The sequence below is a fragment of the Echinops telfairi genome, unplaced genomic scaffold (genome assembly GCF_000313985.2).
Source record: "Echinops telfairi isolate 266 unplaced genomic scaffold, ASM31398v2 ScPeMD7_7422;HRSCAF=8460, whole genome shotgun sequence".
In the NCBI taxonomy this organism is placed as follows: domain Eukaryota; kingdom Metazoa; phylum Chordata; class Mammalia; order Afrosoricida; family Tenrecidae; genus Echinops; species Echinops telfairi.
This window is the reverse complement of record NW_022111322.1, coordinates 3,557,676-3,580,758: the sequence shown is the minus strand read 5'-3', so window position 1 is coordinate 3,580,758 and position 23,083 is coordinate 3,557,676. Positions and strand designations below refer to the sequence as shown.

Sequence of the window (23,083 nt, the reverse complement as noted above, 5' to 3'; positions counted from 1 at the left end):
CAGGCTTACTCTGTAGGAAATGCAGAAAGAAATTCTTGGGCCAGAAAAATTTGATTGTCACACTGAAACCAGAATCTACAAAGGAGTGGACTTGACTCGGTGGCAGTGAGCTTGACCTGATGTTTCTTGCATACAAAGTCACGCATAAGCACACTTGAAGCTCTCAGGTTCAGCTCTCTCCCTAATGTATCAATTGTGTGGGAATAAGTTGCTAATCAAAACAAGTATTATAGCAGAACTGGCTGTTTGCATTTATTATGTCAATAAGTGCAATTGTATCAAAAGACCTAATGAAGATATCAGAGTTTTGTGCCTTGACATAGATACAGGGCCCTTGTGAAAGAACTGTTGGCTGATCAGGTTTGTCATATTGGTGACTTAAGTACCAAGGGTGGGTACTTTGCCATCAGCTTTGTTTTCTGAAATAAATATGAAAATAAAACACACTCCACTTATAGTTGCTTTCCTGGAAAATTTAGAGTGTATTTTAAAGAGAATTTAAAGATTTATATTTAAAACAATTAGAATCTGAGATTAGTTAATTATAAGTAGGCGTTTGTTTATGTGAATAACCAGTGAAGGTTGCACCTTAAACCAGAGAGGCAACCAGAGAAAAGCATTATTGCATACAGAGGAATAAAGAGAAACATTGTAAGATGATGATGGAGTTACATCTTTTCTTCTCTTTTAGGTGGAAAGTTACCTACATCTGTGCCTTTGTCCACTGTGGGTGTGTGTGCTTCTGCGTTGATTTTGACTTATAGCAAGGCAGCAACATCATGTGACAGAGGTTTTCCAGGCTGGGATCTGTATGGGAGCAGATTGCCAGATTTTTTTCTTGGAGATCCAGTGGATGACTTTGAACCATCAACCTTTGGTTAGCAGCTGAGTGCTGAACTGTTGGACTCCTGGGCTCCTTCAGTCCTGTACTAGTTAGACTAAAATTTAAAATTTCATTCAAGGATTTCTGATTTGTATTCCTTACTCATCTTGTGTTAAGTCTCAAAAATCTAGGCAATACACAGAATATATTTTGAATATTTATGAAAATTTAGTGTAGATCTCCCCCCCCCTCCCCCAAATAAAACCCCTAAGACTTAGTAAGAGAGAGGGGGCTTAATTTTATGTGTGGCATAAGCTTTTTGAAGGCAAACCAATAGATTTGAAAATGTCTTATAAACTGTAAGGTGTTATATAGCTAACTGCTGTCGAGTCAGTGCTGACCCACAGTTGACCCCTGTGGGTTTCCCAGACTGTAACTCTTCACCATGTAGAAAGCCCAGGCTTTCTCCTGTGGCTGCTGGTGGTTTTGAACTACTGACTATGAATCACAGCCCAATGCATAACCATTACACCACCAAAGCTCCTTTAGAAAAATCCAAAGTCAAATCCACTGCTGTCAAGTTGATGCTGACTCGTAGTGACCCTGTAGGAATGGTAGAACTGCCCCTGTGAGGTTCTGAGACCGTAACTGTTCATTGGAGTAGAAAGCTCTGCCTTTCTCCCTTGGAGTCGCTGGTGGTTTTGAACTGCTGAGACTGCAGCCCAACGCATAATCCTTAAGCCGCAAGGCTCAATTGTTTTAGGGACATTTTAGACAAAACTAACCTGGAAACCAATATTGCTGTTTTGTATTAGATGAAAGAGAATAGCAACTGAAAGGCCTTGTCTCTTAACAGTGTTTAGATAGTTAGGATACTTACTGTAAAAACTTTTCCAAGTTGCACTCATTATACTCAGAAACACAAACAGTGCCATTGAGTCTGTGGCAATTTATAGCGATCCTGGAGGACAGAGTAGAATTAATTGCCCTTGTAGTTTTCTGCATTGTTAACCTCTCTATGGGCTTAGGACAGTGGTTCTCAACCTTCCTAATGCTGCAACCCTTTAGTACAGTTCCTCATGTTGTGGTGATCCCCCCCAAACATATAACTATTTTCGTTGTTACTTCATAAGTGTAATTTTGCTACTGTGATGAATTGGGCGACCCCTGTGAAAGGGTTGTTCGACCCAAAGAGGTCGCGACCCACAGGTTGAGAACCGCTGGCTTAGGAAGTTTCATCATTCTCCCACTGTACTTATCCCCCATTATGTGTTTGATAGCAAAAATAGCAAGTTCAAACATGACTGCTAAACATCTGTGTTTCAGGACTTAATTTAGCATAAACAGAAAAAAACACACTCACTGCCATGGAGTCAGTGCGGGTTCATAGTGACCCCTTGTGGGTTTCCAAGACTGTAACTTTAGAAAGCCCAGTCTTTTTCCCTGGAGCTCTACTGGTGATTTCGAACTGCTCACCATGCAGGTCGCAGCCCAACTCCTAACTTCTACACCACCAGATGTCTGTATGCTGAAGAAGAGCATATTCAAGTGGTACACTTAGTTCTTGTACAAATCAAGTTATGTTTCAAAGGTAAAATGAAGTGGATATTATAAATAGAACATTTCAGGAATATGCTGGATAAACTAAAGATATGTGATTAATGGCAATGATATAACAAACTTGCTTTAGTGGAAGGATTTCTTTGTTTTGTTTCAAGTGGGTATTTCAAGTTTTGGAAAGGAAGAGAGTTAAAATAATATATTTTTCTTGGAAAAAGTATTATTTTGAGAAACACAAAGTAATAATCAGAAGTAAGAATGATTTTCTCAGATGAGATCTATCTATATGTGATATAAATAAAGTGAAGGAATAAATATCATTTTCAATATTTGATATATGTAAAAGACCAACAAGATTAGCTATTATGAGGTATTAAAGCATTTCTTCAGCTTTAGGGTTTGATTTTGAACTTCTTTTCCCACCCCACCCCCAAGTGAGTACATGCCTGGTTTCTAATCAGAAAGGAGTCCATTAAAAAGAAGGGCCCGGATCTCAAAAGCAGCACCGTTTCATTAGTTTGGTCTGGCATTTGGTGCGAAGGCTTAAAACGTTACAAGCTTTGAGTAGGTATTTGGAGATAATGAGTGTAGCTGAAATTTGCTATACCACTGGTTTCCCTCTTTTCTAGTAGAATTTAACCTCTCGGGGTATCGGGTTCTTCAGCAAGTTGTACCGAAGGTGAGGTAGACTCCCACCTCATCCTAGTTTGTGGCTGCTTTAAGGTCTCTTTGTGGTAGGTATTGTGCACATTGACAACGGATTTGTTTATTTAGAAGGAAATGCTTTTGCTTACACTTGAGTTACCGGTAAGGATGAGAGTGAACATTAAAAATTAAAACAGGGTTAAAGTTCATTTGACAGTTTTCTCCATGCACAGCACATTCTAAGACTTAACAGTCTAGTGGTAGAATTTTAATCTGGATAAAAGTTAATATTCCATTAGCCCTTGTAATTTTTGCCCTTCACTGGAAACCATACTTGCCTTGGGATGTGTAATTCCCTTTGCCTTTTGAATCCAGTTACAAATCAAACCAAGTCTTTAAAAAAGCAGTAGAATATGTTACTCAGTTAGCCTTTGCCTCGCTATGAATCACCTCGCCTCAGTGTTTTCAGTCAGGTGTAGCTAAAGGAATTAGTATGGGCACAAACTAGTTCCTGTCACATGAATTTCTATCATGCTGGTTAACTGCGGTTTCACAATGTAACAACTGTTTATATTGTAGGATAGTTTGGTGAGAAAGTAGTTTTACAACATCTAAAAATTGTCACCTGCAGTGAAGTTGAAAGAATACTGAATGCCCACTTTAAAGATTTTTCACATTAACATTTTGTTGTACTTCACCATATATCTATACATCTCTCTATTACCTTAATTTTTAATATATTTCAAGGCAAATTCACATTTTTAATTCATTACTTGAGAGCAAGGTTAATAGTGAAAGATAATATTTCTTTACTTTAAGGAGAAAAAGTGGGAAAATTAGCCTCTTGCTATCTTGAAATTGTGCTATTTGTGTAAAAATTGCTTACAGTTAAGTCATACAAAATACATATTTTAAACATTCTTGTTTTGAGCCAATTTTTTGATTAGCATAGTATTTACCATATGTACTCGTGTATATCCAAGTTTGTTTTTTTTTTTTTTGATAAATCATTTTATTGGGGGCTCATATAACTTATCACAACCCATACATCCATCCATTGTGTCAAGCACATTTGTACATTTGTTGCCATCATCATTCTCAGAACATTTGCTTTCTACTTGAAACCTTGGTATCAGCTCCTCAATTTTTCCTCTTCCTCTTCCACCCTCTCTCCTTCTCTCCCTCCCTCATGAACCCTTGATAATTTATAAATTATTATTTTTCCATGTCTTACACTGTCTGATGTCTTCCCTTCACCCACTTTTCTGTTGTCCGTCCCCCAGGAAGGGGGTTATATGGAGATCAATTTTTCAGCACATTTTTATTGCAGTTTCTGTGGTAAAATTAGGTAACTACTTATGCGTGTAATACGAGTGCTTGGTTTGGTTTGAGTTTATTTTTCACAGGCCCTGCATGAACACTGAACGTTGCCATGTGTGCACTCACTTGCTTGGGCACCTAGGGTGTGAGTCCCTGTTTCCTGGTTTTTTTTCTTGTTAATGTCAGTTTGATGATGGTTTCGGCTAAATGAATTCTCAAGTCGTGGTTTTGTGGTTTTTGGTTTTTTGTTACAATCAATCATAATATGTCTTCAAAAAATCATTCTCATTTTGTACACATATGATCTTAAATGAATTGTCAGTATTAATGCCAGCAGTAAATTGAAGAATGTGTGAACATTAGAGGTTGTTCAAAAGCAAGAAGTAATAGAATTCATTGAAAAAGGTGAACCTAGCTTAATTGTGATGACTTGGATTTGATATTTTAACTCTTAGTGCAGTTCTGTCTCAAATGAACATAAGAGGTTGTAAAAATACTGGTGGTGGTATATATTAAGTTATGGAATGGTAAGAAGTGAAGTGGATATGGGAAAATCAGAGATACTTTAAATGCAATTTTAGGTATAAAGGACAGGCTAGAAAGATAGAAAATAATGGGTAAACGATTGGGAGAGGGTGAAGCAATTTAATAATAGTAACTTTACAAATAAAGTACCTTGAAAAATGCAGGTGCCTGTCAGCTCTTGCAAGTACCAAAACTAATAGAAATACTGAAAGCAACTACTACATGTTGAGGCTTTGTATTTGAAATTATTATGATGATTGTAGTTTGTATTTGTATACTGAGCCAACCTTTACGCTATCCCTTTTATTTGCACTGTCTCATGCAGTCCTCACCACAGCCTATTGAAACTGGTACTTAAAACATCCTTATTTTATAGATGAGCTCCAATTAGAAAGGTTAAGAAACTTGTTCAAAATCTTACAGCTAATAAGTATGGGATCAGGATTGAATGAAGATTCATTAATAACCTGTGATAAGCAGATGACACAACTTGCTTGCTGAAAAGGAAGAGGACTTTAAGCACTTAGTAATGAAGATCAAAGACTACAGACTTTGTATAGATTACAACTCAATGTAAAGAAAGCAAAAATCCTCATAAGTAGACAAACAACATCCTGAAAAACAGTTGAAAAAATAGTACCTGTATGAGTTACGTTTTACTTGGATCCATCTTCAACACTTATGGACACAGCATACAAATCTAATGACCTATTGCATTGAGCAAATCTGCTCCACAAGATCTCTTTAAATTGTTAAAGAGCAAAGATGTCACTTTGAGGACTAAGGTGCACCTGACCCAATTGATAGTATTTTCAGCTGTCTCATATGCTTGTGAAAGGTGGCAAAGAATTAATGTATTTGAAGTGTGGTGGTGGTGAATGTTGAAAGTACCATGGACAGAAGAACAAAGTCTGTTTTGGAGGAAGTACAGCCAGAATGATCCTAGAATCAAGGATGGTGTGGTAGTTATATAATCTGTTGTCAATTTGAGAGGATTAAGAGTGGAGGGGTGGAGTTTAGCCTGACCTTATTTGGAGATTCTAAGGAGAAAAGTAGCTCGCTGGAGGCAGGACATAGGTCCCTCCCTGGGAGACATTGCAACTGACAAGACATGGAGCAATGCTAGTGTCCTGAACTGGAGAAGCCACCAGGAGACCCCTGCCAGCACTGAGATACTTACAACACCACTGGATCCACAAGACTTCCCACCTACTGGCCTGTGATCTTCTTGCGTTCGGCATCATTGCATGTGTTTTGTGAGTCTGAAGAGGACTTTATAGATTGATATCAGACATATGGGCTAATATCAAACTTATGGACTTGATCTGGACTGGGCTGGGATGTTTTCTTAATGTACACTTATTCTTTATGTAAAGCTCTTGTTTTATACACATATTTGAGTGCCCCTGGATTTGTTTCTCTAGTCAACCCAGACTAACACAGATGGTGAAACTTTCTCTCACATACTTTGAATTTGTTATCAAATGTGTTAGTCCGGGTTGACTAGAGAAATCCAGTGACACTGTAAGAAAGAGCTTTATATTAAGAACTAATTGTATATCAATAAAACATCCCAGCTCACACCAACTCAAGTCCCCAAGTTTTATACTGGTCCATAAATCCCTCTTCAGACTCATGCAGCCAGGATCCAATGGTGCTGGATGCATATCCAGGGTTCTGGCAGCAACCACAGTCTCCCAGAAGGAAGGTGAAGGCAGAGAGAAGTGGGTAGGTTCCCAGGGCCCTCCTTATGAGAAGGCCACTCCCACAAGGAGCCACCATCAGGCTCTGACCTGATTGACAGGCTAAACTCTATCCCTACACTTAGACGTAACACCACATCTGGAGACACTCATACTTGGACAGTATACTTGGTAAAGTTAGAGAGTCAATTCTGGTAAAGTAGAGTACATGAAAAAGAGTAAGTCCCTTGATGAGATGGATTGATACTGTGGCTGCATCAATGAGCTTAGGTATAGCAACAATGGTAAAGATAACACGGGACTAGACAGTGTTTCATTCTGTTGTACATAGGGTGACTATGAGTTGGAACAATAAAGTTCTCAGCTTGTAGTTGCTTTTGCTTTTTTTTTTTAATGTAATTTTAAAATTTTTGCCAAAAATTTACACAAAACATTTCCAAATTCAACAATATTTCTTTAAGTATGAGTTAATGAAACTTTCTTAGGTCAGAAAATCTTATTTAAGAAGACATGTTAATTCATCAGAATTGCCCATGGAATTGCTGCATTCCTCCCATTTCGCTGAGCACCTATTTTGTGTCAGGCATTGTTGTACCCTTGGGGTGGGGGCCTATATGAATGAGCTAAACTGACAAAATTACCTCCCTTTACCAGGGAAAGGAATGCCAGGGCCATAGACGTTGAAGAGAAGTAGAGACCTTCCCCTAGGGCTCACAGAGAAAGCCTTTCCTCTGACACCCTGAATTGATCCTCATAAATAAATTGTTAAAAGCCTCTGCTTGTAGTATTCCTATTATAGCAGCACCAAATAACTAAGATGATGTCCCTCACGCTAAGATTTTCCATCTATGAGGGGGTACCCACACAATAACAGCAACAAGGGTTATGATAGGTAAAAGGATTGAGTCCCTTTTTTGCAAACTATTTTTGTTCTTGTAGAGCTGGTTGTACTTTACAGTGAGCACTATGAGGGGTAACAGGCCCCCCCCCAAAACAAAAAACAAAAAAAAACGGAATTTTTTCCTGCTAGGCAAGCATCGGGCAACTCACTATGAGTTAGTGCACTCAGTGCCGTTGCCTGGGAAGGTTCTCTCTGGTCACAGTGAATTTTTTCATAAAAGCATCAAGCCTCGTTTTTTGTGATGGCTGATTTAAGAGAACAGTCTGTGACTGAACTTTTGTTTCCTGCTCTGGAAAAATGCCACAGAAACTTGTGATGTTGAACACAGCTTACAAGGACTGCTCTTTGAGAAAAACTCAAGTGTACGTTGGAAGTCACATTGTTACATAACAGACTACTGAAGATCATGGTCCAGCCAAGGAGGGGGCAAGACAATTCAATCTATGACCAGTATTACATGTTTCACATAGAAGATTTGGGGGAAAATTCTAAGAATATACTACTATACTAAATTTACCTATATTTTATCTTTCAGATTTCAGCACAACATGAACATAATTAGGGAAAATAAAGATTTGGCATGTTTTTATACAACAAAACATTCATGGAGGGGAAAGTAAGTATTCCTTTTGACTTTGGTTATCTTTTCTTCTATAAAGCACTACTTTAAACATTACTGCTGTAGTACCTACCATACAACTCACTAATGCTGTTCTGCCCTTCTGTTCTGAAAAGATTATGTACTTGTTTAAATGCAGATGCTACATTTAGAATGAGCATTAAATAATCGCTCATTTTTCTTTTGCCATCACTGGTTTTCTATATCTGTCTTGGGAAGAGTTTGGTAAAAACTAAAAGTAGCAATGACTTTTTGGATTCTGTCAAATAACGGATTAGCAGCAATAATATTAACACCCCAACTATATCGCCCAATGACTAGCATGTGTGAAATCCACACATTTTCATATTGGTTTATAACTATCAGAAAGTATGACATTAACACTGTGAAGCGTATTGTCTTTCTTTAGGTCTGAAATGAAATTGAAAAGTGCATTTTACCTTTTTTTTTTGAGAACAGGCAATAACATTTTAAAATTGTTGCTTAATCCGATAAAGGTGTAGATGCCTCTGCTTTGTATGAAAACCAAGCCCCTCCTCCCCCAAACCAAATGCACTGCCATTGAGTCTGTTCTGACTCATAGCTATCCTTTAAAGGTTTTCTGGGTGTGTAAATCTCTACAGGAGCAGATAGTCCCACCCTCCTCTGCTGAGTAACTGTTGGGTTTGAATAGCCAACAGTGATGCTACCAGCTTAACACCTAACCCACAACACTACCAGGGTTTCTTAGTCTTTGTAAATTGTATGGTAGCTCCTACTCCAGATTGCTGCAAGCATTAACTGAAGTGATAGGGAGTATGTAAAGGATTTTAAATTATGTCTTCAGTACAGTGAGTGTTCAATGAATGGCTCCTTGTGGAACACTGATAAAGTTAAGTCCTTTAACTGACAGATACAGGGCTACTTAATTCCAAATTAGACCTTATGACCGATAAATCACAACATGTACACAAAGGAAATGATTTTTGCTCTTACTCTTAACTTTAAAAATTTTAGGTAGTAGAGAGTGTAGTAGCTTATTAGGATGATCAAATACCTGAACTTACTGTATTTCTGGTTTTCTTCAGCAAACTATAATATCGAAATATTTGAGTGTTTGTCTTTGTTCCTTTTTAATAATGCATGGCGTAAGTGCCTGACTTAGGGGCATCATTGTTGCCTTATAGAGTACAAGTTTCTAATATTTTTCTTCAGTTAATTTCATTGAGTGAAGTGAGAGGGGGAAAAAATTGGCCTACGTAGGGTAGTATGGGTCTCTTTAATTCTTTAAGTCAGCCTTAAAAAATGTTGTATCCATACATACATAAATTGTGTAAAGCACACTTTTACATTCGTAGCCCTTATCATTCTCAAAATTCACTTTCCGCTTGGGTTCCTGGAATCAGCTCCTCATTTTCCTTTTTCCCTCCCCCACCTTCCCCGCTTCCCCCTCCTTCATGAACCCTTAATAATTTATAAATTATTATTTTATCTTACCTTACACTGCTCGGCGTCTCTTCACCCACTTTTCTGATAAGAGTTGTATGACCCCAATAAAATGATTAAAAAAAAAAAAAGAAATTCAGTCAGACTCAAGTCAGGAATAACAATTAAGAGTTTTCAATGCTTTCTTGGAGATTATCCACTTGGCATTTCATGGTAATATTTTTGAAGGAATATTAAACAAAGAGATGACAGTTACAACTCTCAAGAGACACATGATGTTTGAGATTGGACGTTGCTGTCTATGAACTGAAACATACAGCTATACAGTAGCCATTTTAGATAGGAAGTATAGGGCAGTGCTTACGTAAACCAGTTACCTAGACTCTTAATTAAGATGACCAAACACGTATGATAGTTTATGTGTGTATGGTGCTATTGTATGTGAGGCGGCACCCTCACTGTGAAACTAGGTGATTGAGAACAGAACAACTCAACTGGAAATCGTGAGAATTTTGATACAACATAAAGAATGTAACCAGTGTTACAAGGATCTACAGAGACCTCATCCCAGGGTATGGACAACAGAAAAGTGGGTGAAGGGATGTGTCGAACAGGGCAAGATATGACAAAATAATAATGTATAAATTTTCTAGGGTTCATGAGGGAGGGGAAAGGGGGAGGAAGGGGGAAAATGAGGAGCTGATGCCAGGGTCTTAAGTGAAAAGCAAATGTTTTGAGAATGGTGAGGGCAATGAATGTACAATGTGTTTTACACATTGGTGTATGTATGGGTTGTGATAAGAGGTGTATGAGCCTCTAATAAAATGATTATATATAAAAAAAATAAAGTCTACAACTCAAAAAAAATGTTGTATCCCTAGTTATATATTGCTCTGTTCATCAGAATGTAGCTTCTGTTTTTAATGTATTATAGCACACAGATGCATTACTTACAAAAATGTAGTACTTTCTGCTTTGTGAGCTTTTAAGTAATTGTAGTCATCTGGATTTTTTTTAATGTTCTTAAAGATTAGTGACTAAGACTTAAGACAACCTTTCCCTTCCCCCTTTTCTTGGTAAAATTTAGAGAACTATTTCTGAACATTTAGTGCGATTATTTTCCTTTCTGGTGCATATTTCGAAACTTTGGTTTGGGTTTTAATTGCATTTTTTTAGATATTTGCATATCATAAACATCTAATTTTTGGAAAAGAATTCATTGGGTTTTAATATAGTCACAGACTTTGTACAACCATCATTAACTATTTTTAGAGCTTTTTCGTTACCCAAAAAGAAACTTCATGGTAATTAGTGACCTCTCTCTCCCAACACCCGACTTCTTCTATTTTGTACCGCTGATAAAAATGGAATAAAACAAAATGTGATCTTTTGTGACTGGCTTCTTTCACTTAGTAATATATATTTTCAAGATTCATCTATCTGTGACAGTGACCACTACTTCATTTTTTTTATTGCCAAATAACATCCCATCATGTGGAGGATATAGTACGTTTTGTTTATCTATTCATCAGTTAGTGGACGTGTTACTTTTACATTTTTGCTTATTTGAAGTAATGCTGCTATTCCTATTTGTTTACAAGTATGGGGAGGGTTATACTATATTCATTTCTGTTTGGTATGTACCAATAAGTTGTAATTGATGGGTCATATAGCAAGTCTTTAACTATTTGAATAAAGCCATACTCTTTCCAAAGTGACTGCAATATTTTGTGCTAATGGCTCAATTTCTGTCTTCAACTACATGTCTGATTGTCTATCTCTATCCTAGTGGATATAATCTTATTGCAGCCTGTAGGATAGGGTAGGACCGCCCTGTGGGTTTCTGAGATTGTCTTTTCTCCTACAAAACAAATGGTGTTTTTGAACTGCTGACCTTAGAGTGGGCAGCCCAGCACACAGCCTACTATGCCAATCATCTTAATTGATCATTAACAATCGTGATTTAGTTTGTTTTGAGTGCTTATTAACCCTTGCCTATCATTTTGTCCCAATGTGGTGGCTTGCTTGTTGCTGATGCTGGAAGCTCTGTCACTGGTATTTCAGATACCACCAGAGTCACCCAAAGTGAACAGATCTCAGCCGAACCTTCTTGACTAAGAATAAACTACAAAGAACAGATAGATTGTCTACTTCTGAGGAAGTAGCCACTGAAAACCGTATAAATAGCAGCAAAACAGTGTTATATACTGAAAAGTCTAATGAGTAGCAACAGAACATTGTCACATATAGTGCCAAAAGGTGAGCTGCTCAGGTTGGACGGCACTCAAAATATCACAGGAAGAGCTGGCTTCTCAAAGTAAAGTCGACCATAATGACTTGGATGGAGTAAAGCTTTTGAGACCTTCATTTGCTGGTGGGGCATGACAAAAGTGAGAAGAAACATCTATGAAAAATGAGAATGTGGAATGCAGGAAGTATGAATCTAGGAGAATTTGAAGTTGTCAGAAACAAATGAAATGCATAAAGATTGATATCCAAGACATCAGGGAGCTGACATGGGCTAGTAATAGACCTTTTGAATCAGATAATCATATGGCTTACTGTGACGGGAATGACAAATTCAAGAGGAATGGCATTACATTCATTGTCAAAAAGAACATCTCAAGAGCTAACATACAATACTGCCTGTGACTGGATAATGTATATATACTTACAAGGAAGGTCAGTAAGTGCAACCATTAATCAAATTTAGGAACCAGCCACTAAAGCTAGTAATGATGAATGGAAGAATTCTACCAATTTACAATAAAAATTAATTCATATTTATTGGTGATTGGAATGCGAAAGTTGGAAACATAAGGAACAGTAAATGGAAACTGTGGCTTTTGTGATAGAAACAAAACTGGAGATTGCACAGCAGGATTTTGCAAAACCAAGACTTCTTCATCGCCACTACCTTTTTTTTTCAAGAACAATGACTTGTACACCACATAGATTTCCCTACATAGAATGCACAGCTAGAAGTCAAATTGACTTCCTCTGGAGAAAGATGATGGAGAAGCTCAAACTCACCAGCTAAGACAAGGCCAAGGGCGGACTGTGAAGCAGACCTTCAGTTGCTCATAATGTTCAAGCTGAAGTTGAAGAAAATTAAAACAGATATATGTGACCCAAAATACAACCTTGAGTATATCCCACCTGAATTTTGAGAAAAATATCAAGAATAGATTTGGCTCACTGAACTAATGACTGAAGACTCGACCAGCTATAGGATGATATCAAGAACATCACACATGGTGCATTAACAAGATAGGAAAGTGCCAAAAAAGGTCAGCATGGACCTCTGAAGAGACTCTGAAACTTACTCCTAATCATAATTAAAGCACATAGAATAAATGATGATGTCTAAGAGCTGAACAGGAAATTTCAGGGCAGCTCAAGAAGACAAAGTATATAATGAAATATGCAAAGACCTGGAGATTAGAAAACTAGAAGTGAACATGCACATCATATTATAAGTTGAAAGAACTGAAGAAAAAAATTGACGCCTTGAACTGCAATATTAAAGAGTTTGTGGGAAAGATCGTGAACAACACAAGAAGTGTCAAAAAAAAAAAAAAAGATGGGAGGAATACAGTCAGTGTGCCAAAAAGAACTCATCGACGTTCAGTCATTTTGAGAGAGAGAGTATGATCAAGTATGTGGTTTTGAAGGAAGAAGCCCATCCTGAATTGAAGGTATTAGTGAAAAGGAAGGCTCTCAGAATTGGTGTAATACCAATTGAAATGTTTAAGCAAACTGATGTAGTACGAATGCACCTATGCCAAGAAATATGGAAGACAGTTACCTGGTCAAAAAACTGAAAGATCTATATTGGTATCCATTCCAAAGAAAGGTGAGCCCACAGAATGCAGAATGAGAATTCTGGGAGCCATCATTGTGTTTTTGTGGAACCCGTACATGAATTAAGAGCATTCGTGATTTACTAGTCGGTCGCAAATGTAGTGTGAGTAGATCGCATGGCATTACAAAAATAGACATGAGCCTATCATCAATCCCATCACTTAAGTGATAATACAGTGCCACCAATAAGATGCAATCTTAGGTGTCAAATTCATATGCAAACAATTGCGTTAAGTGCAGCAAAACTGAAGCTTAAGTTATCACCAATTTTTAGACCTTGTTTTTTTCCTCTTAAACGTAACAAAGGGTATTAAAATGAGTGGGGGAGCTGGACCAAGTAAGAAGACAAAACGTATCACTTTCATATGGAATGGGAGATTCTGACACTACAAGCCGACATTCAGCTGAAGTCCAGAGCGCATAAACAGTTCTGGAAGTTACTTGCAGAGGGAAAATACCCAAACATGAGAAAATGTGCTACCTCCTTGACCGCATTATTCAGCTCTACTTATTTACGTGAGGCAGCCTTTTCCCACATAAAGATCATTAAGTCCAGGTACCATTCCACCATGACTGATGATCATTTGGAAGTGTGCTTGAGGCTGGCTGTCGGCAGCCACTGCCTGGACTACGCATCCCTGGCTCATTCTATTCAGTGCAAGTCATCAGAGTCAACTCAGGTAATGACAAAAAATGTACATAGTGAATTGTGTTGTGTTGTGCAATATGGACTCGTGGTTATGCAAGGAACATAAACATACATTGTACCTATAAAAAATTCTCAATCCATTTATGAACAAATGAAAATAAATATATGTTTTGCATTTTTGTAGTTGGTAGATCATTTAGACTGATCATTTTATAAGTAGCTCGCATGCTGAAACAGTGTGAGCACCCCTGATCAAGAAGAGTATCGAACAGAATGAAGGAATCCTGAGGAGTTTGGAAATCAGGAAAACTGTACATCAGAGTTGTGTTCTAACACCACACCATACTTGATATGTGTGCTGAGCAAATAATCCAAGAATATGGTCTATATGAGGAAGAATGGGACATCAGATTGTAGGAAAGCTTATTAACAACTTGCAATATGCAGATGACACTACTTTTCTTGCTGAAATTGAGTACGACTTGAAGTACTTGATGATAAGGTTTGGAGCTTTCAATGTGGATTACAATTTAATGTAAAGAAAAAAATCCTCACAACTGAGCCAATTGGTACCATGATAAATGGAGAAAAAGTGTAAATGGTTAAGGATTTTATTTTGCGTGGATCCACAGTCATTGCTCATGGAAGTAGCAGTTAAGCGATCCAATGATGGAGTACATGGGTATATCTGCATAAGACTTCTTCAAAGTGTTGAAGGGCAAGGATGTCACTTTGAAGACTTAAGGTGTACCTAATTCAAGCCCTGACATTCTCAGTTGCTGCATATACATGTGAATGCTGGACGTAGAATAAGGAAGTCTAGAAAAAAATGTATGTTGACGCTTGTCTCACTTTGGACATGTTATCAGGAGAGATCGCTCCCTAAAATGGAAATCATACTTTTTTAAGTAAAGAGCATCACAAAAGAAGACCCTGATATTGGATTAACACAATAGCACCAACAATGGGCTCAAATGCAACAGTTGTGAAGACATGCAGAACCAGGCAGTTCTTTGTTCTCTTTCGTTGTGGTTGTTCACCCCTACTCAGTGGCACTTAACAGCAAAAGCTGTTAAGGAGCCCTGGTGGTAGAGTTGATTCCAACGTAATGAGCCCAGGGGACAGAGGAGAACTTGGCCTTACATGTTTGTGAGACTCGAAAGCCCCATCCTCCTTCCTTGGGGCAGCCGGTGTGACCTTATGGTTGGCAGCCTGTGCACAGCCCACTACACCACCAGGCTGCTCCTTTTTTAGAACTGTGGTTATTTTTATGCTGACCTGAGGAAAGTATAAGGTCAAGGTAAAAAAAATGGAACATTCCAAAGATTTTATTTAATTAGAAACAAGTTGAAAATACTTTTTGGAAATTTGAGACTAAAATAACATAATATAGTCCTTAGATTCAGAGATGGTATCGTCCATTTCTTAACATCAGCATTCTCTTTCACTGATTCCTTTTCATCTGTCGAGCTGTTGGCCTCACCAAGGAGTCAGCTGCTGGACAGCCTTTTGTCAGTCTATATTGGTTTCATGTGTAAGTAGCCGTTGAGTCCGTCAGGTGTTCAGACCAAATGTACTAGAGTCATCTTTGCCGCTTCTCCTCTAACCTCATATCTAGTCTCTCAACAATTACAGATTGTCATTCAGGTACACCCAAAATCGGACTTTAACTCACCCTTGCTATTGCTACCTTTGCTCAAGCCACTCTTTCTCTGCCTTAATTTTACTTTAGCCTCCTTACTGGTCTCACTGCTTCTGCCATAAACTCCTTTAAATCACTTCTCAACAGAGTACAAGCTAAAGTTTTGTCACGGGACTACAAGCCCTATAAATCCGGTCATCTGTGCTTTAATGGCATTGCCTCACTTGTTTCTTCTGCCTCAGATGTTCTGCCTTTAGACACTCATGTGACTTACTCCCTTGCCTCTTTGGGGCCTTTTCTCAGGTAGTACTTTCTTTGCGATGTCTTTCCTGACCATCCCAGTTAAAATTTTAGCACCTTCCCAATATCTACTATTTTTCCTGTCCTCCTTTTGTCATTTTTTTCCTCCTTTGCCTCTTTTGCAGTTAGTATCTCTTTACAAATATGTACCATTGGCTTCCTCTTTGAGAAACCTTGCACTTCTGCCGGCTTAGTTTCATTACTAGATGGATTAAAAGGTAGTTCAAGTACCCAGTGTCCAAAAAAAGAACTCTGGGTTCTCTGTGGACCCTACCAACAACTAGATATTGGTAGCTGCAGTGTATTTTTAAATGATTTAAGGAACTAGGGGTGTTAGGCATAGGAAAGAGAATTTGAGTTGTGAAACTGAAAGACCAACTTGACCTACAGGGTGAAATTTGTGTAGAAGTGTATTTGGTGTAAGAGAGAGAGAGAACAATTTTACTGTGGTTTGGGTGAAAGTATCCAGAGCAAATTAGTTTCCCGTTCAGCAACTGATACACATTGTTTTGTAACATTAGTTGCGATTCTTTTCAATGTAACAGTACTTTTTCCACTTCCTCCCTGGGTTCCCCATTTCCATTTGCCCATCTTCCCTGCCCTTCCTGCTTTCTGAACTTTGCTTTTGAGCAAATGCTGCCCTTTTGGTCTTGCATGGTTGATTGTTCTGAGGAGCATGTTCTTCGTAGGTTTTATTGTTCACCTTATTATATGGCTGAAAGGTGATCTCTGGGAATGGGCTCAGTTCTAGGTTCCAGGGTGTCTAAGAGCCATAGTCTCTGGGATTCCACCAGACCAGTATGTCTTTCCTGCTTAAGAGTTTGAATTTTGTTCTACATTTCTCTTCCATTCTGTCTCGGAGTTCCTATTCTGATATCCTGATCAGATTGGTTGATTGTAATTGTAGCCGGGCAGCGTGTTTATGTGCTATTTTAGATCTTTGTACTAATTGTTTACTTGTCTTTGATTTTCATTTATTCATTTTCACTCCTCATGGGAAGACACCAGTAACTAAATCTTCAGTGTACTGCTTTTAGGACCCTAGTCACTGTTCACCAAAGTAGAACGTATGACATGGTTTTAATGGAGTATGCTATGCCAACTGACCTAGAAGTCTGTTGAGCTGATGCCTTTCTGAAGCTCAGTGACCCAGTCCCTCAAGGTGTTTGGTTATAGCCCTAGGGACTACTATGTACCAGGATATGTTAGCAACACATATAAAGGAGCTTCAGGAAGTTTGTGGATAAGTGGAATTAAAAGATCATTTTGATTCCTGGAAACCTTCCAAGCCCCATTAGTAGAAATAACAGGAGAAAGATGAGACTATTGTTCCAGTAAAGATGCTCAGCCTGAGGGCCCCTGTTTAAGGGTTGCTATGAATAGACATTGACTCAGTGGTGGTGGATTTGGTTTTGGACAAATACATATTTTGAAATATATATAGACTTTACTTTTGAGGAACAGTTATCAATACCAGCAGTACTAGGAAATGAATAGATTCTAGTAGCTACTGTATATACACGAGTATAAGCCGACACGAATATCAGCCAAGGCACCTAATTTTACCACAAAAACGGCATTAACCATATGCTGAAAAACTTGGCTTGTTATACTCGTCGAGTATATACGGTAAATAAGGCAAGTTAGTTCCTTTGCACCAGTGATAAATAATAAAAACTAGCCAGTGGTGGCCAGGGTGTTAGTAAAGGTACATGTCATGTGTGTTAGGTAGCCAGGTAACATACATGAGGATGAGTCAAAAAGTATTGCTGGAATAAAAATCACAGGAGCCTTTATTAAGCAAAAATATTCCAAGGTGGAGCTTAGTTATCAACATATATCCTCCATCTAGATCTATATACTTCTGAAGACAGTGTTCCCATCTCTAGCCCTTCCCTGAAGAATTCTGCACTCTTTGATTTATAGCACATCAAAACAATAACGATGACTTCCTTGAGATATTCAAGATGGGTTTCTTTTCAAGGTCCTTTTGAGTTTGGGGAACAGAAAGTCCGAAGGGTCAAAATCAGGGCTAGAGAAGGTGGTGGGGGACATTTTACCAATACAATTTTCCTACGACAGCTTTGCTACCCTTGAAGAATGAGCAGGTACATCGTTGTGGCAGGAAAACACTTCTAGGCTCAACTCTCTTGGCCTTTTTCTCACCAATCCAGTTTTCAATTTTCTTCAGACTGCTGCCTAATAAGCTCCTGTGGGCTTTCTATGTCCTGTCAGAAAATCTGTTAAGATTGCCCCTTTGCAGCTTTCAGTCTCCCTAACCTGAACTGACCTCTCTCCCGGGAGTTTAACTGACCCAGAAGATCCCTTTGGAAGCCACTGTTTTGATTAGACTTTTTTTTTTTAAGGCACCCTGACAAGAGTAAGACAAGTGTATTACAGAGAGAACTTGCCTGCAGTCACTACTAACTGCAGAAACATTGTAAAGCAGATTTTTGTAGTAAACATGTGCATATTGAAAATGATGGCAACGAGTGTACAAATGTGCTGTATGAGCCCTCAATAATGATTTTTTCAAAAAACGTGCCTATATGAACTCTGTAGTGTTAGTACCAATACTTTTTGACTTATTTTGTATAGGCCCAGTTATGTGAACACTTTCTTCCAACTCTGATTAGATCTTTTTCACTTATGTAGGACTCATTTGCCTCAATTCTCCCTGCCACCCCACTTCATATTTTTATTAATTTCAGTTCTATTGGTATATAACTCATACCATATAATTCAATAGTCCAGTCGTATGTAGAAGAGTTATGTACTCACTCCCTCAGGACACTTTCTTCCTTTTCATACTCATTGCTGTAAATCCCCGTTTCCCCCATCACCCCTACACAAACCGAGGCAATCACCTATCCAATTACTGTCTGGATGCATCTACCCATCCTGAATTCTGTATACCTAGAAAACCTTACAATACACAAGCAAAAACTACAATGACAAAACAGAAAACTTCAGTCAAAAAGGAAGCAGAAACTATAAAAACAAATCATTTTAAAATGGGTCAAAAGGGGTATCAAATGATAAGGTGATACAATTTAACCTAACTACATCTGCCATAATCCACTGTACAATGATTTCTGTCTGATAGCAAAGCTGTTCAGACCTGGACTGTGGTCAGAGGGGATGCAATGGATTGTCTCTATTCTTGACTTAAGAGATTTAAGAGGGTCTTGAATTTTCACAGGTAAAGTTTGAAAATCCTCCTTTTCACAGTAAATATGGTTGAAATGCAGTGACTTATTTTGATTCTTCTAGCCTTAGTCTTTATAACTTCCACCAAATGACTTTATTCTAATGTGCCTGGATAGGAGAAAGTGAGGTACTGAGGATTATATGATTGAGTTGTGAGTGATTGTTGACAAGATAAATTGCGATTGTAAAAACTTGAAACTCCAACAGGGAGGGGGAATGGTTTGACTAATTTGCCATTCTGCTGGATTTAAAATGAGCTGTCTCAGAAGTGAATGGGCGATTTCACTTTCATCAAGAGTGGACGCCTCCTTCGGAGCCCTGAGGTCTCATTGGACTGGGCCCTGGTCAGCCAATATTGATGGTGGTTTTCTTTTCCCCTTGTGAAGTCAGAGGTTGGCTGTGACCCCCACACCCTTCTTTGTACAAGAAAGTGTTGATTTTTTTGGCTTTTTGATGCTATTATGAGATAACAATGGTAGAATTTCTGGGTGGAAGAGCATGATGTGATGGTGGCTAACTTTTTCTAGTAGTGTGTCATTCTGGTAACACTGTTGTGTGTATCTACTCGTTACAAAGTAGTTAACAGTATCTACTTTAGGCCACATTCTCTAGAGAAGCAAAACCAGTGAAGTTTATATATCAAGACAATAGTGGCTGCTTATATTGGAAGCAGGCCACAGCCCTGAAGAAAATTGCCGTTAGTTGAGTGGATCAGGGTTGTGCTGTGAGTAAGGGTATCGCATCCCACCCTAATCTCTTTACAACTGATTGGTTGCTCATTGCAGATCCTTTTATGGAGGTGATTGTATTGTGTTAGGTCACATCATGGGGAATTACTAGGACTTAAGTGCCAACCTGTGTTGAATCCTGACCCAGCCACATTGACACGAATCCTTAACTATACCAGTGTCCAAATCTGAAACTAACATTCAAGCGATTACTACCAAAATTCTTAGCGCTTGCTTTGGTAAAGTTTATTTCAGATGTATGATTTACAGGGCAGTGAATTATTTAAATGGTTCTTCTAGTGATAATCTTTGTAATTCCCACTAAATGACATTTTTCTGATAGGTTTGAGTAAGGTAAAGTGGGGGAAGATACTGATAGGATTGTGTGATTCAATTGTAATTGTTAATAGGATTAAGTGTGATTGTAACTCAGAACTCTTAACAATTGCCATCCTGCTGGATATAAACTGAGCCATCTCAAAAGCCAAATGAAGGGACTACATTCCAAGAGAGAATCTCCAGGAGTGGAGCATGCCATTTGGCTCCTGAGATCTTTGCACACCAGACTTCCTTGATTCAGGATATACAGGATTCAGTTGTGACAGTAAAGGAGTGACAGAGGTATTAAAGCATGAACCAGAGTGATGGAATTTCTAGCCCATGGTGCAATTAAAGTTGAATGTCTTCAGACGGAAGGGTAGCTTGTTAACTAGGGTGCCTCCAGGTACTTAATTAACGGAGTTTGGCTTGTGACCTTTGGAGGTAGAGCTGAGCTTCTTAGGGCTGAAGCTTATGATGAGAGGGAGGCATGTCCTCTCAGCATTCATTGGCAGACCTAAAAGAGCTTTGTAACATTGCACAGAGCAGAGTCTAAAGGGCTGTGGTGGCTGAGAGTCCAAAGAAAGGCCTACCTCTGAGCATGGCTGAAATGAGCTCAGTAATTTTATACTGAGCTTTTATAGCCTGTTAACTTTGTTGAAAACTTCACAGTCATAGTATATTGTCTGAGTTCCCTGCCACCATTGCAATAAATTACCAAGCTGAACTGAAAAGTAGAGCTGGCCAAGGAACAGTTGGTGTCGGAGTTGCTGGAAGATTTGAGGTTGGGGCATGCCTGACCTCAGCCTCCTAGGAATTGGCCTTGTGCAGCTTAATTTTCCTTCCGCCGTGTGAATCTGGAGGAAGTCGGATGTACACCCATGCCAAGTTTTTGACACAGAATTAGATAAATAATAAATGTTGGGAGACAACCAAATCTCTAAAGACTATCTTATTTTAAACATTAAAAAATATTTTAACATTAAGAAAATGTAAACATTTTCTAAGAAATCTGAAAGTATTTCACTTCCAGCTTTAACCTTAGTAGTCTGGTTTCTTATGCCCACTAGCACTATTATTAGTACAATAGTTTGTTACATACTTATCACCAATTCCTACGGGAATAAAATGTCTTAGATAAAAGTAGTTTTTTTAACTATTAAAAGTTTATTTATTTGAATTACATTGGTTTTCTGCATCTAAATAACATAAGTTAATGTGTAATTTAAATCAGGTTACTTAATCCAGCATATTAAATATGTAGATTACAACAGTTATGATAATGCACCATGTAGTTTCCATATCTTCAGTGATCTCTTCAGGAGGGCAAGCAGCAAGTAGGCCCATAAACATTTGTTTTACAAAGAGGACATGTACTTTTCTGAATTTACGGAACCTGTCAGTGTCCCTTACTTTGACATAGAGAGCTGATGACTTAAAAGTCTTAGTTATAAGTTATTGTTACTAATAGGTAAAGAACATTCAGATTTTAATTTCTGAATCTGAAATCTAGAGGGACTTTCAGGCAATCTTTGGAGGTTTAAGACTAACTTATAAAGGTGTTTACATGACCTAGAAGTTTGTGCCCTCCTCTTTAAGAGAGATCCAGTTGCTAATAATCTAGAAAAGGGAAGAAGCTTTCCTGAGATTTCTGTTTCTTTATATCTCTGAGTTACTAGTTGTGATAATACTTTTGGCCTAATGTAAACCTTCAGTCAAGATCCTTTTGCTGAGAGATCTAGAATGTGCTTTGTCCAATATGGTAGCCATTGGGGTTAAACATATGTAGCTATTTTAATGTAATGTTATAAAATTTATTAATCCCATTTTCTCAACCTTGCTGTTTTTAATGGAGGTTGAATTATTCTAGACTTTCAAATTTATCCGTTTAGAGTTACATCAAACTTTTTCTTTTGAAAATTTATTCTGTATCTCTAATTGTAAATTCTCTCATATTCCCAATATTGTTTTTGCATTTTCTTTAAGTAGTCGATTTAACTATTAATTTTAAAATTATAAGATTTTACACCCAAAGAATAAGTTCTATTCAGTTTTAAATGTTTTTCTAATTCAATTTCACTTTTTACAACCTTTTTCCCTTAAGGACATAACTATAAAGCACTCAAATGCTTTTTCTCTTGAAAATTTGTGAATTTAAGTGAAGGAAGTGAAAATTGCTTGTCTGTGGTGTACACTCTTCCTACTTTTATAAAATTGCAACACTTTAGTAGGTAGTTGCTTACATGGAAATGATTAAGATTCCAGGATATTGCTCTGACTGAGCAGTTATAGGACATAACTTTTCCTTCCCTTCCATCATGATTTCGTTCAGAGGATATTTTGAAAGCACTGCTAATGTGCAGTGTCTTTTTGAAAAGAAGCATCGCCCATTTAGAACCTTCAGGTCAGGATTTGCTATATTAATCTATGCTAAGAACATAAGGCTGTTTGCTTCAATCATCCATTTCTATTTATGAATCTTAATCACATATTAAAATAAGTGATGAAAAGGTAGATTTTTAACACTAATAACATTTTGAACATTAAAAAACATGCATATAAAAAATGAGATTATAGAAGGAAGATTTTTTTAGTGACCATTAAGGAGCTAACATTTTTCTATATACTGAAATATTCTCCTGGTCTTAATATCATCTTTACTTTTATAAAATGCTTGTTTTTGTTTAAACCAAATTTAAGCGTTTGTTTTCTTTTGTAGGTATAAGCGCGTCTTTTCCATTGGAACCCATGCAATTACTACATATAATCCCAATACCTTAGAAGTAACAAATCAGGTAAGCTGTATGAACTCCATTTGAAAGCCATGATAACACCACGAACTCACTATCCT

At 37.8% G+C, this 23,083-nt stretch overlaps 1 protein-coding gene across 2 annotated transcripts in view; it reads left to right on the top strand.

Moving 5' to 3' along the window:
• Positions 1-23,083, top strand: part of DNAJC13 (DnaJ heat shock protein family (Hsp40) member C13) — a 117,095-nt gene that overhangs the window by 5,143 nt on the left and 88,869 nt on the right. For both annotated transcript variants that reach the window (XM_004715990.3, XM_030887705.2), the window contains exons 2-3: positions 8,013-8,093; positions 22,952-23,027. In XM_004715990.3, coding sequence (XP_004716047.1) covers positions 8,026-8,093; positions 22,952-23,027 — 144 coding nt within the window. In that variant the 5' untranslated portion in view covers positions 8,013-8,025. The remainder of the gene's footprint in view (positions 1-8,012; positions 8,094-22,951; positions 23,028-23,083) is intronic.